Source organism: Mesoplodon densirostris, chromosome 6 (assembly GCF_025265405.1).
Source record: "Mesoplodon densirostris isolate mMesDen1 chromosome 6, mMesDen1 primary haplotype, whole genome shotgun sequence".
Lineage (NCBI taxonomy): Eukaryota > Metazoa > Chordata > Mammalia > Artiodactyla > Ziphiidae > Mesoplodon > Mesoplodon densirostris.
The window spans coordinates 76055471-76072445 of record NC_082666.1 but is presented as its reverse complement, the minus strand read 5'-3'; the positions used below and the strand labels follow the sequence as shown (position 1 = coordinate 76072445).

Sequence of the window (16975 nt, the reverse complement as noted above, 5' to 3'; positions counted from 1 at the left end):
TAAATTAAATGCCCCTGGGGCCAAAGTTTGTCCCTTGTGAACCTGCTGGATGCAGTCAGGTAGGCAATTTATCTATTACAGTATGACAAATGACCCGTGTTAAAGCTACCCCCACATGATGTTAGACTTTGCTTTAAGTTTCTCTCTATTTCTGTCCTCATTCCCACATTCCTCTGGTAGCCATGGAAGCCTACAATGAAATGCTCAGGGCTGGAGCATCTGCCGGGTTCTGAGGGTTTCTGTGTACGTCCTCATCCTCTTGGTTCTCTCCTTCCTTCCTACTGGTAAGACCTGGCCACCAGGGTGGGGTCGGGGCAGAGCCGTGGCAGCACCTCACACTGCTGCCCAGGATTTGATTTTTGGCTCGGAACATCACTGTTCTCTATGCATCTCTTCTCATTAGTGGCAGCGACATTTTAAAAAGTATGACTGTAAGATCATGTTGTGAATTCTGTTGAAGGAAATTGGTTTTCTTAAGGCAACTATTAAAGTTATTGTTATAAATAAGCATACTGGCAGGGGCCAGAAGAAAGAGAGCCAGGAACAAAATAATATGTCTGGTCACTTGTTACTTCTGAAAAAGTAGAAGTCTCAGGCAACTTTGATACCCGTCATTTTCCTTAAGAAATTTACCCTGGAAAGGTCTCTGGCCTCAAATCCTGCTTGTTAAGAACAGCATTATTAAAAATATTCATACATGCCACGTGAACTTGACCGCTAATCTCTTACCCCCTCCCCCATCTGGTGATATCTGCTGGGAAATACTACGATTCCATCTGTGTGGTTTTCTGCTTTTTAAGTTGTGTAGGCATAGTTTGTTCCAATCCCCAAACAAAAAGCTTAGTCTCTTTTGGAGGCTTCAATGTCTGCCACAATTTGTGTAATAAAAAGGAGCCATGTCTTTTCCTGGCAGCCCATCACTCTGTGACACTAGCTATGCAAACAGGTTGATTTTGTCTGGGATTCATTCATTAGGCACACATTTTACAGCAACCCTTAGGGATCTGGTATGGGGCTAAGCCCCGGGTCTATGAAGATAAAGACAGTATTTGCTCTCCATAAGCCTGAAATATTCTATCACAATGAGCAAAATTATTTTCTTAACCACCTTATGCTGCTGGAGAAGTGAACAGTTAGGAAATTCCCAATAGAGCAAACAAATCCTGCTATCCAGAAAGTATGGTATACCAAATTCTGTTCAGACTGACAATGAAGCCCCAAAGGTTGGTTCCACCATTGTATTCACAGCCATGTTGTTTTTTTGAATATATTTTAAAATTTTAATTAATTAATTAATTAATTAATTAATTTTTGGCTGTGTTGGGTCCTCGTTTCTGTGCGAGGGCTTTCTCTAGTTGCGGCGAGCAGGGGCCACTCTTCATCGCGGTGCGCGGGCCTCTCACTATCGCAGCCTCTCCTGTTGCGGAGCACAAGCTCCAGACGCGCAGGCTCAGTAGTTGTGGCTCAGGGGCTTAGTTGCTCCGTGGCATGTGGGATCCTCCCAGACCAGGGCTCGAACCCGTGTCCCCTGCATTGGCAGGCAGACTCTCAACCACTGTGCCACCAGGGAAGCCCCACAGCCATGTTTTTACAGACTTTAAGGCCAAAGCCCTAAAGCACCTGTTGTTGCAGATACTAAATCACTTGAAGCCACCTCTTCTGAGGACTTCCCAGACTTAACCCTTTAAAGTAGCTCCATTACACGATTAACTTCCCAGATTAGTTTATGGCCAGTGGGGTGGTACTTAAGAATTCAGGCCATGATAAATCCTCAACATGTATTATCTGCTCATAGCTAAGCCCCTTTTACAGTGAAATCATGTTTTGTTTTTTCACTAAGTATAGCCATATCTTTGGCTGTACTCATGGAAGGTTGGTTAGAATCTGTATCGGGTAGCCTGGAATAGATTTTGCACTTGAAAAGATGATAAGGGAGTGAATAGCACGTATCAGCCTGCTGGAAATAATCCAGTGTCTTCTCTCTTTCCTAAGGAACCATGAGATCTTAATAGAGAATCCATGTTGCTTTGTGAGACCTCCCAGTGAAGAGCATAACAATTCTCCTTCTCCACATGGAACAAAAAATGTTTAGACCCAGCCCAGCTCTCTGCTGCAACGACCCTAGTTCCATGTCTGCTGAGCGTCACTTGGATGTGTGAATAGTTGTACTGGACTGCTTTGGGGTCTGCATGTTGTTCCAATGAGCTTAATGAATTTGTAACCTCAACATGAACCATGTTCTCTCCAGCATGTATCATCACCTGCTATCAACTAAATAATAAGGCCAAAGTAACCACTGACCAAGACTTGCCAAGTTTCGAAATGTTCCATAATCCCAACAAAAGAATACCAATAATATACTTGGCTTTAGAAAATTTTTTGGGTTAAACCAGGGGTTGGCAATATAGTTTGTCAGCTATATTTGACCTGCCACCTGTTTTTATAAATCAAGTTTTACTGGAACACAGACATGCCTGTTCACTTATGTGTTGTCTGTGGCTGCTTTTGTGTTACAACTGCAGCACTGAATTGTTATGACAGAGATCGTCTGGCCCACAAGGGCTAAAATATTTACTATCTGGCCTTTACAGAAAATGTTTGCTGACCCCTGGTAAAAACTATTCCATTATCCACAACATGGAACACTTACCCTTCAACTCTACCCCAGAAAATGAAAAATATAACCGTATGCCTATGGAAATCCCAGTAGAGAGAAACTATGAAGACTGTTATAAGGGTGTCCCTCAGGCACTGCACCTTCCAGTCATAGGTTCATCTGGACATATATTTGGCCCAAATCAACTTACTTCTGATCACCTACTCATGATAGAAATAGATTTATTAAATCGCATTTTAGTTTTATATCCTCACTTTTATTGCAGGGTCTGCAAGGCACTGTTATAAAATCCATTTTTTGCAGTCACTCTAGGAGACTGTATGAAGCTCCACATTAGACATCTCCTCAAGAGCCAAGTTGCTAGGAAAGCCTTTCCTTCCCTGAGGAACTGGTATTTTGTTTTCTTTCTGACAACAAGAACTTTATAACTAACCATAGTTTCCTTTTTAATATGGCTGCCAGGACACTTAATGCCAAATTTGAGGTTCAGCCCAAGTGGATCCTTATGACTTGCATAATTAAAAATTTTTCTTCTTCTGTTCTTGACTCTCTACTCTTATTTATATTTTCCCTAGTCTTGATTTCTGTTTCTTACTTATATTCTAACAACTTCATTATGTGTGTTTGCTGCCACAAATCCTCTTGAAGAAACAAGGCCCAGTGCAAATGAATAAAATAAGTTCCCTTTACAATCTTAACCCTAAAGTGTTGGAATCACTGAATTATGTCGTTGGGTCCTTCATTAGCTGATAAGCTCTGGGAGGGAAAACCCTTACATTCCTTGTTCACCATTTATTGATACAGCCTAGGACAAGCCTGGCACACAGTAGGTCCTCCATTGACACTTGCTGAATGAATGTCATTACATGTCCAACAGCTGGTGTGAGCATCACTGGAAGGCCTCCTTCCACATGTAACAAGGCCAAATGGAAACACACTCATATTCTTCACTAATGAACTGGGGCTACATATTCACCTTGAAGGGTAATTGTGAAAGATACTATGTCTACTCATCCTTCATTTTTAGGGCAAGGGTCGGTTTTAGCTAAAAACAGTGGAGTTGAACCATGTTCAGTTGGATACAGCTCCTGTCTCCAGCTGTGTGATCTTGGACAAATCATTAGCTAGCCTATTAACTGCAAAATTTACTACACACTAAAATCAGCTAGGGGTCTTTAAAAAAATAGTGGTACCTGGCTCTCACTCCAGACATCGTGATTTAATTTGTATGGGGTGTGACTTGGGCACTGGGATTGTAAAAGCTCTCCAGGTGATTCTAATGTGTAGCCAAATTCGGACAGCACTGCCATGGCCCTTTTTTTCTAGGTCACCGCCCTCATGTACCGAGTGACTGACTATACCACATGTCAGCCTTAAGGAAGATGCCTTTAAGATCTGAGGTTTCTTGCATACGCTACCATCAGACTGGGATCTTAGGAGGCCATAACATAGGGGCCTAATAAAACATCATGTTGCTGCTGAGTCCTGAAAGCCTCCTCCTAGCGCCTTGTCAGCAGCAGAACCACTAGAAGCATCTCCTCTTGAGCATCTGACATTAATTGTTTCTAGCACAATCTCCTAAGGAATTCCTGAAGCAACAGTGAAGGAATCCATGATACCACCGTAACCACAGCAGCTATAGCAGTGGGAATTTCCAGGATGACACAACAGCCCCAAGCTCAAAGAAGGGAAGAAGATGCCCTCCTCCATTAGAAGAGAATGTTAAGTATGGGGTGGGGTACACAAAGGGCACTGCACTTCCAGCCCAGGGGAAACCCTTTGAGTGGCCATAGTTGTATGCCTCAGTGACCAGGGTGGGGTTTTGCCCACCTTAGCTCTGTCCCAGTGAGAAAGGATTGTTAAAGAACTGCTCCACACAAAAATCCTGCAATCTGCTTCCAGTTATCTCTGTAGCATTTCTTTTCCTCCCCAGATTTGCCCCCTCTTTGGTTTGCCATTTGTGGAGTTTGGAAACAATATAGGAATAACTAGAGAACTGGGCTAAAATTCTGGCTTGGCTTGTTAGCTGGCGGTCTTGAGTAAGTCATTTAAGCTCTCTAAGCCTTAGTTTCCTAAAAAGCGGATGAAAAATAATACACCCCGGCTTACTGGATTGTTGTGAGCATCAGATCAGAAAATGTATGTGAAAAGTGCTTTGAGAATTATAAATCACTATATAAATAGAATTATTTTTCTTATGTTAAAGCTTTTAGTGAAAATGGTGCTATGCTCTAACTTGTCTAACTTTCCAGATTTTGCAAAAGATTGCTATATAAAGACTAAATGGCGATGGTTTGTGGTGCAGTACTACATACTTATTTTTAAATTAGGCAGAATTAAGATTAATTTTATTTTATTTTATTTTATTTTATTTTATTTTTTTTTTGCGGTATGCGGGCCTCTCACTGTTGTGGCCTCCCCCGTTGCGGAGCACAGGCTCCGGACGCGCAGGCTCCGGACGCGCAGGCTCAGCGGCCATGGCTCACGGGCCCAGCCGCTCCGCGGCATATGGGATCCTCCCAGACCGGGGCACGAACCCGTATCCCCTGCATCGGCAGGCGGACTCTCAACCACTTGCGCCACCAGGGAGGCCCTAATTTTATTTTTAAAACTTTGCCATGTCCTCTGAAATCACCACTAAACACAGAGATCTGTTACCATTTATCTTATCCATATCTCCCACTAAACTGGCTTCCTGGCAATAAAATTCTCTTTCCTGGCTGGTCAATTTACACACTTAAGGTCTTGAAAGGAGGACCTTAGGGTCATCCAGGCCATCTCCTCCTTTTACTGAAAAGAACAGGCAAGTCAGAAAGCCTGCTCAAGGTTAACACAACCAGTAAATGGAGGAGCCAGGGTTTCAGCCTATGTCTTCTCACTGCAGGCTTACAATTTTAGGTTGAACCATATGAAACCTCTGATAGCCATACATTGCTTCTCATGTGAAATATTTGAACAATATCTCATATGTTTTGTATGGTCCTGCAAACTGGCACAGAGCGTTTTGTAGAGTAGGTATCTGATAAACGTTTGATAAATGAATCTTGGGTTGTTTTCTTTTTCTTTTTTTTTTTTTAAGCCCTTGTGTAAATCAACGCAGGGAAATCTGCAAGTTGCTAAGTACAAGCAGAGCTGCCAGATGTGAGTTTGGAGACTATAGGACATGTTGCAGCCAGGCGGGGAAGGAGGAACTGTACATTACCAACAGTTATTTGGCAGCATCTGACCTAGCTGAATACCGACTTAGGAAGAGTTCCAGGGGAAAACAGCATATGGCCCTGAAATCTGGTACAATGTCGCATATACAGTCAGTTGGCCACCCCAGGCATATGAACCTGGAGACAGGACAGGCTTGGAAGAGAGAGACTCTGTGAGATTAACTCAGATGTTATCTCCCACAGGAAATCCCAACAATTTATCTGGAACGCTTCAAGGTGAAAATATTGCTGTGTAACATCTGAACCATATTTTGTAGAAGAAAGCATGCAGCTTATAAAGCAGAAGATTTGGATTGGACAGACATTTCTTGCCACGAAAAAAATCACCTAGAATTACCCCATTTTTCTTTGTTTAAGTCACAGAGTTAGCTGTGAGCATGAGTTCACAAGTGGCTGAGCTGGGCAGCTGCTAGTCCATACCATGCCCTCATATAAATTACAAGCAATGCCCTCTCTGGGTGGACAAATTACAGAAGAGCATCTTTTCTCTTGGCTGGTCTGGATTTCAGCTTCTCCTCCAGCATTAGGCCCATGCCTTTGTGCAGTGCACTGACTACACAGCCATACCCAGCTGCCCTACCCCTGGGAGCAATTCTCAGCTAGCCTTTTTTTTACAACCAACCAGCACTCTTGGGAGCCAACAATTGCAAATAATTACCTGGGGAAATCAAGGTCAAATGGCTTCTTAAGTGCACTTTTACAACACACATCCAGCAAAAACCATCACATTAGGTGATGAGAAGTGAAGTGGGAAGTGAAGACAAACCAGTCCTCATCCAGATTCTAACTATCAAGTCTGGAACAATGGAACTAGGTCACACATGTTCCATTTCCCTATGTCTTTGGCCAAAATGGCCAAAATGGCTGCTGATGCCTGTTCACTCAACACCAGGCCCGGTTCTGGGATATTTTGGATTCAGACATACTTTACCCAGACAACAGGGGTAGTTTCCTCCCTCAGTTCCTGTGATAGTTTGCAGCTTTTTCCTTTAATATTTATGTTTCCTGGTGATGGTTGCCCTCCTGACTACACACAGACATTAGTATTTCAGTAGGAAGTAACTGGGATGCCATTCCAGAATGCTTAGATTCTTACCACACATCTTAGCAGGGTTCTACTACCAACATTTTAGAAGATAGCCCTAAAGCAATCAATTATGTCAGGAGAAGGTAATTCATTATAACAAAACTCCAACAAATCAGAAGCAGGGGAGTCAGAACTTCCCAACTAACCAAAAACAGTGTCTCCCTCTCTCTGTTTCCAAATCAGCCAACAGGTCATTACAAAGCACTGAAAATATATTTGGTCCTTGGAAGGCAAATAGGCAAAATCATAGGAAAAGTAGCCATGAGGAAAAATTTTTTTTTAATCCATAGTTTTCAAGGTATCCTACTAAGAGGCCCAATTGTCTCTATTTCCCACAACTACAGTGTTGTAGAATGAGCACTGGAGTTGAGAATCATAATCACAGCTATTGTAACATCCCATGGGGAATGTGATTGCCCATAGGAAACCCATCTCTTTCTCTGGAAAGCTAAACAACTGTATAAGTACACATGATGGAAGAAAAGCATGTAGTCTGATAAGACAGTTTCGCCGGAGCCAGCTTCCAACCATTCTTCAGGACCCAGCTTAAGTATCATCTCCCCATGGAGAGCTTTCCAGAGCCCTAGTCTAGGTTTGTTCCTTCTGCTATGCACTTCCAAATAAGTGATTTCTCTGTAATATTGTTAAACAAACCCTGTAGTTATTACAAGCTTAATGTCAGTCTGCCTTCCCCGCTGGCCTGTCCTGTGTGCTGTTTTATCCTCAATGTCCAGGAAGCTGACTGCATGTGGTAGGTGTTTGGAAAATAGTCATTAAATGGATGTAGACATGAATGAATCAAACTTCTACTACCTTCACCATGTGGTACTAAGGTAGGAAAGGAAGCTGTATTTATTAAGGGAAATTTTTTTAGACATCACAACTTGCAATGTAGAAAGGATTTTTTAACCCAGGTTTGATCACAGTATACATTGAACGATTACACCTCACTCCCTAAACATTTCTGTTACTGAACACAGGAGCACTGTTAATAGGTACTAACATTCAGATTTAGCTAAATTCTGTAGGTGGGATAACCAGTCTGACTGAAGTGATTTCTTAAATTCTACTTCTAGATGCCCAAAGCACACTCTAGCCAATGGCATATTATAGGACAAGGATTGTTAATAGGACAGTCTCTCAGTTGGTTCATTGATTGGAATGTAATAAAAGTTGAAGCTTGAAGTTAAAGGATGACCAGTTAACTGTGAGTAGAGAGCCCCTCTGGGGCCCCAGATTTTCCAGCTAAGACTGTTCAGTTGCCTTCATGTGAGGCCACCAGAGACAAGGCCTCAGTAAACTTCTCTATATCTGTTGACCAGGAGTTGGCAACACCACAGTATATATTGAAGCACCACATGTCAGACTGAAATGTGATTTCAAGATTGCCAATTTACTTTCTTTATTATTTCTAAATACCAAAAGTAAGAAGTACAGACACCTTCTTGTATATTAAACTAACACCACTAAAAGCAAACTGACTTCAGAATCAGTCTTCAAAGTGTGCTTTTTCTCTGAACTAATTTCAAATGGTCCTTTTTTCCAGGTTAAGGACAACATCAAAAATGTTTCCACACAGCCTGCGTAACTTGAAGAGGTATTAATAAGCTCAAAGTTAGTCTGACATAATCAAATTGGATTTGGTTTTCCACATCAGCTAACTGGTATGTATTTATTTACATCAGTTTTTTTTTAAATATCAGCTGAACTTTTACTTGCAAATGACTTCAGCACTCATAGAATTTAATGATTTTTTATCTTGTTAAATAGAAATAAAGGAGTTGGATGAGACATAAAGAGAGACTTGTTTGGTTAAATATTGCTCCTGAAGTATCAAGGTTTCTCATTTCAAAGCTAATTTTCAAAATACAGGTCATAGTTCTGGACTGATGCCCACCCTGGTGGCAATACGCCATCACTCAGGGCTGGTACCATTTGTGAAGTTGTCTTTCTTTCACAGCACCGGCATTGGAGCATCCCTTCTCCCAAAGCTGGAGAGTCTCACAGTCAGGGCTAGAAGGATAAGATGGGGAGGACAACACTAAAAGATAATCTGGGTATCGATAATGTTCCCGGAGAAAGTGATAGTTGAGGGAAGAGAGAGCACGCCAAGCACCATGGAAAATCTTGATATTTGAACAATGAATCCATCCTTGAGGAAAGACTGGGCCACCCTTCATGCCTTAAGGGGCCGTCTAACCTTTCCTCATCTCTCCCATCTCTTTATAAGGCATAAATCAAGAACCTCTTAAATTAGTCAGCAGTTTGGTCCAACGGCTCCGCTACTCTCACAGTAGCTACTGGCTATTTTTCCCACTCGTATTTGAAGAAACCATCATCATTCATTCATGTGACTAGATTTTACCAGAAAATAACAAGTGACACATCCTCATGGGACCACAGAAAGATGAGCTGCAATTGTTGAACCACACCTCTCAACTGCTATTTCTAAATCAGAGCCTCTCTTGGGTTCTGTTTAATGGAAGGCACACATCAACTTTTCTCCTGGCACCCAAGGTCACAAAAATATCAGACACTTGGAGGCAGCCATAGTAAATTCCATGAGACCCGACAGGCCACAGTGAGGCCAGTGAGGTCCCTGGGAATTCACATCAGGGGATGAGTACTTCAGGGGGTTCCTTCTTGCTCTTTGAATGACCTCCACAGGATCTCACAGGCAGGATAGATTTTGCTGAACATTTCCATAGGAGTGGAGTAGATGGTGGGTGCGGGTGGGAGGGGTGGCTTATCACCAGAACAGGATTTTCATTTCATTTTGGATGGAGAAGCATTTCTTCTTTATCTCTAGAGATACATGTAAAACAGCTTTTTTTTTTTCCCACGGTCTGCTTCCTGACTCTGACCTCAAATCAAGGACAAAAAGGGGACAGAGCTGCCTTAAAAAACTTTTTTCTTTCTGAAGCAAAATGTATGTGTGATGGAGGGTGGGGGGCCGTGGGGGCAGGCAGAGAAATGTGAGTTTGAATCAATTCACAGATAGCTCAGAAACTGACGGGGCCTTCCTGTATCTTCGCGTGACACCCTGCAAAGTTGTTGTTGTATGCTCTTCCCCACTGCTTTGCTTATCATTTATGGTTCATTAAATGCCAAAATCTTTCTTTCCCAAGGATGCTCTTTTTTTTTTTTTTTTTTTTTTTTTTGCGGTACACGGGCCTCTCACTGTCGTGGCCTCTTCCGTTGTGGAGCACAGGCTCCGGACGCGCAGGTCCAGCGGCCATGGCTCACGGGCCCAGCCGCTCCGCGGCACGTGGGATCTTCCCGGACCGGGGAACGAACCCGTGTCCCCCGCATCGGCAGGCGGACTCTCAACCACTGCGCCACCAGGGAAGCCCCCAAGGATGCTCTTTTAACATAACTTATTTTAGTTAACCAGTTATTAATGTTTATCAGGTACTAGGACTTTATATATATTATCTGACTGAATTCTCCCAATGGCCGTATGAGTTAGCCACAATTACTATTCCTATTTCCACAGACAGGAGAGAAAGGCACAGGGAGGTTGAGTAACTTGCCTACGATCACCCAGCCAGGAGGTGGCAGAGCCGAAGCTCAAATCCAAGACAATCTGACTTTAAGACTATACACTTAAATGCCACTCACGCCCTTTCCTCAGACTGATATGCAGTCAAGTTAAGGATTCTGATAAGGGGGAAGGAACTGATATTTCTTGAGCATCAAATGAGTACTAGCTACTGTGCCTTGGGGCTTTATAAGTCTTTCTCCTAAAACCTTCTCCATAACCCTATATGGTAATTATCAGCATGGCCTCCCCCTCCCCTTCACTGTGTTGAGGTTCAAAGAAGTTAAGTAACATGTCCAAAGTCACAAATCTAGGCAGTGACAAAGCCAGCCTTCAAACCTATGTCTGTCTGACTCCAACATGACAGAACACTGGAGAAACCATAGCAATCGGCCTTTGACAGCAAACAGAGATGTTACATTATTGTTTCCTTTCAGTTTTGCTAGGTGAAGCATATGTCTGTTTCTCCTTGTGGAGGTTAAGTCTCCTTGTATCTTAATTTTGAAATAACCCATAATATAGTAGACTATTTTTAAGTTACAGTATCCTATAATTGAAAAAACATAATAACAAGGGTTGGTGAAAGTGTGCAGAAATTGGAACCCTCATACACTGTCAGTAGGAGTGTAAAATAGTACAATTGTGTTTGGAGACTATCTGGCAGCTTCTTTAAAGGTTAAACATGGAGTTAACCATTTGATCCAGTAATTCCACTCCTAGGTATGTACCCAAGAGAATTGAAAACCTACGTCTACACAAAAACTTACATGAATATTCACAGCAGCATTATTCATATAGTAAAAAACTAGAAACATCTCACATGTCCATCATATGAGTGGATAAACAAAATGTAGTTTATCTACACAGTGGAATTACTATTCAGCAATAAAAATGAATGAAGTAGTGATATATGGTATAGCACTGATATACCCTGAAGACATTGTGCTAGGTGAAAGCAGCCAGTCACAAAGGACCACATATTATATGATTCCACTTATGTGAAATGTCCAGAATAGGAAGAGCTATAGAGACAGAAAGTAGATCATTGGTTCCCAGGAGTTAGAAGGGAGATGATAGCTAAAGAGTAGATGGTTTATTTTGGGGGAGGTTGATAAAAAAAAAAGTGCTAAAATTGATTGTGGTAACAATTGCACAACTTTCTCTATGTACTACATTGAATGGTAGACTTTAAATAGGTGAATGGCATGTTATGTGAATTATATCTCAATAGAGCAATTATATATTTATATTAAAAAACTGCACCATGAAAAAAAACCAATATTATGCATTTGATAGGCTCTCAAGAAATACCTATTGAATGAGTGACTATTTAAAAATAATACTAGTTTATTTAAATTCAAATATGTCTTTTAGGAATGGATAGTTTATTTAGCAACAACGTTGCATAAACTATGCCCCAGACTCAGCCGTCCCCTGAGGTGAATGCTGATAATACTGACATCCCACAAGGGCTGAAACGTGGTCCTCAGTGGTGAAAGTTTAGCAATGGCCACACCTGTGGAGGAATTTCCCCTCTGTTCCAACAGGACCAGCTGTGGTGAAAGAACCATCTGTGGCTTGCTGACAATAGGGATGCCGCTGAGTGTTAACTGATCTCCCAAAACCCTCACTGAGCCAAACCCAGACCAGCAAGAATCTCTAGTGTGACTCAGGGCCACCAGCTAATGAAGGTATCACTTGGGTCCTGGAATCCAGGAAGATGAACAACTACCCTTCCTTTGTTACTTGAGAAACCCCCAAGAGCAGGTCCTGGTAGCACGTATCTATTTATGGTCACCTTTGAGGACAGATGAAAGAGTATGGGGAAAATATCAATAAATTCCAGAGTAAAAATAGAAACCAATATTCAGGGTTGAAGGGGAGGAACATAGAATAATCAAAGTCCTAACTTGAGATCCAGTTGAGGAATTAGCCTGGTGTGAATGACTAAAGAAAAGCCAAGAAAAAAAAAAGCACCCAAATGCTGAGTGCATTGAAGAAGAAACAAGGTAGAGTATTAGTAGATTTAACAGCAAAACAAATGAGCTCAACAAACAAGCTCTGCGTGAGTTGATATGGTCCAGAACCTACCAATGACTAGACACTCCCTTCAAGGAATAGTTTTCAAGCCTTCCTCGTCAGGGAACAAAAAACCTCTCAGGGATACTTTAGAAAGCATGTATTTTACGACTCAAATTCTACAGTAACAACAACAAAATAAGTCTTGGATTAGGGAAGTTTGTTCTGAGGACCCTGTGTGAAACAGACGTGAAAATATGGTACCAAACTGGAATAGATTATCTGAGACATGGAGGCTCAAAGATGCACATATGCTGTGTGCTGGCTTCACATCTCCAGGGATTCACTGGTATTATTTTGGAGAGAATTCAATCCATTCTACAAGGAAGCATCCTTGTGCAAAACAAATCACAACTACAAAGCCTTGCGTAAAGGCTAGGAGTTTTTATATATGTTATTTTGTTCCATTTCTAAAACAACTCTGTGAGATAGATGTTTCACAGATGAAGAAGAAACTGTGGCTCAAAGAAATCCAACAACCTTCCCAACTAATAAGTGGCAGGGATAGGATTCAATTCTGGGTCTTCAAACTTCTTAACCACTATTTTCTCCACTACCCGACACCTTTCCAAAGTAAGACTGTAATGAATTTGTCTAGCCATGGAAGGCCTTCTAGAATGAAAGACTGACATTTTGATAGAGATGAAAGATCACTACAAAAGTAAGCAGACCAGAGGGAGAATATCGCAAGAGTAACAGGAGGGTACTGGGCTTTGGAACATCGGCAAGTCAGGGGACCCTAGGGCAAGGACTATGTATGAAACACTAGTCAAAATAAAAACAGCAATATCTACCGTTACATCTAGTCCCTTAAAGCCTACAGCTTCTGATTTATTTTGTTGTCTGTACTTGGTGAAGCACGTACAAGAAGGTAAGAATTTGGGGATTTTAGAATGGAACTGCTCTTAACATTACTCAGTGTCTTATTTAGACTATAAATGTTAAAATGTGCTCCCAGAGTGGCCAACATTGCCGTAGCCAATAAATAAACAAAATCGAGAAGAAAAATAATGGTAATAGCTTTCAACATCTCTCATACAGTTCACAGAGATGAGATCATAATAAAAGTTGTGGTTGATTTTGCCACTTATCTTTCATTTAATATAATTCTCAACCATAAATCTTGCTTTTGGGTTTGTGGGGCAGAATTTCCAATTGTTTCTTCCCCTACCAGGAGTAACAAACCCAGCTGGCTAAGCTCCTATCATTGACATAAGGTAATAAAAGGTGAAACATCCCTGTACCTGGGGGTCCCAAGGAAAGGGATCCCTTGCTCTTGGAAACTTTTCTGAATCTGTCACCAGTCATGGCCACTATATAGAGGGACTGCAGGCTGCAAACATTTCAGAAAGAAATGTTGGGTCTAAATCTATTTGTGGTGTTGGCCCATCAGTTACCAAGTGGAAAGAATACCGGACAGAGAGCCAGGGCCCTGTATTCTAATCCACTCTCTGCCATTAAGTAGGTAGGTAACCTTCACCGAGGGCTTTCCTCTCTCCTGGCCACAGGGCGCTCATCTGTAAAATGAAGGGCTCAGAGTAGATCATCGCTGAAGATCTCTCCAGCTGTAGGATATTTTGCATCCCCACCGCACACCACCCCTCCTCTGCTTGATAACCTGTTCTGGCGATTTCATAGCAAGTACCTGTTTCTTGGTCACAGTGCCATCCACGGGGTCCACGTATTCAAAGCTGTCTGTCTTCGCCACACTGTAGACGTGGCTCCCCACAGCAAACTGCTGGCCAATGAAGGACTTGTCTGTGACCAAGGCCTCCAGGTCCCTCATGATGTAATAGGTCGTCTTGGGCTCTAAGCCCTCATAATCAAACCTGGCGAGGGAGGAGCAGGACACAGGATAAACACAAATCTAATCAGAGAACCAGCAGCTGGGTGGGCCTCTCAAGGTCATTTAATCATTGGTTTTGTTTAAAGAAGAATAGCACATGGAAGAACATGGAAGAAACATGGAAGAACAGCACAGAGAAGCATCTGCAGCTGGTCTCCCCTCTTCCCCCTGCCAGCCTTCCATTCATTCCCCACACAGCAGCCAGCATCATCTTGTAAACATCAAATCGTGCCAATCCTTTCCTTTAAATCCCTCCAGAAATGCCTGTCATGTTGAGAGCAAGAGTCAACACCCTAACCACAGCCTATAAGGCACTGTGGGATCTGACCTGCCCACGTCCTTGGTTTTACTTTGTCCCGCTCTTGTTCACTATGCTCCAGCCACATGGGCCCCCTTTCCAGTCCTCAGAGACACTTTGCCCTTTCCCTTCGTTGGGCCTTTGCTCTTGCTATCTGTTTCCTTTCCCTGGTACAATCTTCCCCAGGCTACTCAAATAGCTGACACATTCCCTTCCTTCAGCTTTCAAATTTAGTGTTACCTCTAGAAAGTGACCTTCTCTGACCAGTCATCTAAGGTAGCTTCCCTCTATCTCTCCCCGCCTCTTATCATCCTTTATTTCTTCTTTTGGTAGTTATCCCAATCTGCATTTTCTTTGTTTATATATTTGTTTCCTTATTTCTTGTCTTTGCCCCTGAGTACTGGAAGCTCCAGGAGGGTAGAGATCTTACCTGTTTTGTTCTCTGTTGCTTCCGACAAGTAGTGTTTTTTGTAAGTAATGGAATGAAAGATGGGAGGAAGTGAAGGAAGAAAGGAAGGAGAGAGAGGAATCAAGGCAGGGGAAGAGAGAAGGAGGAAGCGAATTCAATGTACCATAAAACTCTCTTGGAAACTTGGAAGACATATCACAATTGTTCCATTAAAAAAGAAGGTCCCCCTAGCCAAGAACATCAAATGTAACAATGGGGCTGGGAGGTGATTAGGGAAAAAAAAAAAAGACTAAAAATAACCCTTATCTCATTTGTTGTTGTGGAGTTTAAATATGATAATGCATACCAAGTAGTTGGCACAATGCCCGACATCAGTGTTTAAAACTCTTAATTACTTTTATTCTTAGTCACTACCATAAGGAAACTGTAGGGTCTTTCCCGATGTCAGATGGTTTTGACCAAGTCCTTACGGCACACCCAGGGGGCTCTGTTTAAGAAGGAAGCCCTAGGTGAGGCAGCTGTGCTCATGCAGCTGTGCTGGGATCTCTGTAAACAGGAAAGAAGGTGAGTTCTCAGAGTGAACTAAAGAAGGAAGATCTGAAGAGTTGTTACTACTTTTTTCCACCCAAGATCTTCTGTGACTTCAGCAGACAACAGGGTGTTAGCCAAAAGGAATGATACCATGGCTAACAATGGGTCCCCTGCACCTTCATCCCCCCTCTCTTCTGTTCTCTCTTACACAAGGTGTGTCCTCCCAGCCTCAGAAACAAAACAAAAGGGAATTCTCTCAGAACATTCCTTCTCGGTAGTGTATGTGTTCTAATCCTAGATTCTCTTTAAAGATAACTTTTTGGGAAGGTAAAACCTAGCCAAGCAGAAAGGGGCAGGAGGTTGAGATAAGAGGGTGTAGCAGGAGACAGAGAGGCACTGACAGAGACTTAGAAGTTGAGAAAATACACTAATGTGACAGGTCACATCCAGTCTATGGCTGAGGTCATCAGACCAGCTGCCCAAATGCTCATCTTCATACACATGCAGGTTCTAGCACTACCTTCCCCTCACTACCCCAAAAAACCCCCTCTGACCATCACCACCACCAACACACTTGCGAGGAAAGAAATTTCAAAATGGAGAATTCCTTTTGGGGTCCACTCATACAAGGAGAATCATCTGGGTTCTCAGATACAACTTCAGGCTCAGTATTAGTTAAACCAAAATTGTTTAATTATCTCCTCCCCACCAAGACAACAGTCAGGCTAGACATCATTTTCTTTCACAAGCACTTTTAACCTACCATTCCCAGAGGCTGAAGGAAATGTTTACTTTCATTCTACCTATTCCCTCCTGCCTTTTTCTTTATCTCTGTGATCTCCTTGTACAGAAATCTGAAACATAATTCAAAGTCCTACAAGAATTTATATCTCCACTGCATTATATTCTCTAATACGGTATTTGGTATGAAAAAAGTAATTGTCATGTAACCTCTTGGCCACAAAAAAATGAACTATATTATGAATACACTTATCATAATACCATGTCTTCAAAATGCTGGCAGAAAGCTAGACAATCATTCCACAAATTATGAGGAACACACCTCTGACTCAGAGCGATCTCACTAAGCCAGAGGTTGGCAGTCATAATATATTTTATCAGGTTGGATTTTTTGGAGCAGCTTCAGGCAATAAAAGGATTTGCTGTGCCAATTGGTCCCTTTGGTATGCCAAAAAAGCCCACAAGAATCAGGATTCTTGGCACTTGTTAGAAACACTAGTGAATCAAACAAGTTCCCACCTGCCCTGAGAGTCCTTATTTTATAACACAATGAATAATTTGAGGTGATTTCCCAGCTGTCGCATCCTCAGCCTTCTTAACTAAACAGG

General features: G+C 42.1%; 1 protein-coding gene across 1 annotated transcript in view; it reads right to left on the bottom strand.

Moving 5' to 3' along the window:
* Positions 1-16975, bottom strand: part of PGM5 (phosphoglucomutase 5) — a 202840-nt gene that overhangs the window by 43710 nt on the left and 142155 nt on the right. The window contains exon 9 of the mRNA XM_060101197.1: positions 14188-14371. Within this exon, the coding sequence (XP_059957180.1) occupies positions 14188-14371 (184 nt within the window). The remainder of the gene's footprint in view (positions 1-14187; positions 14372-16975) is intronic.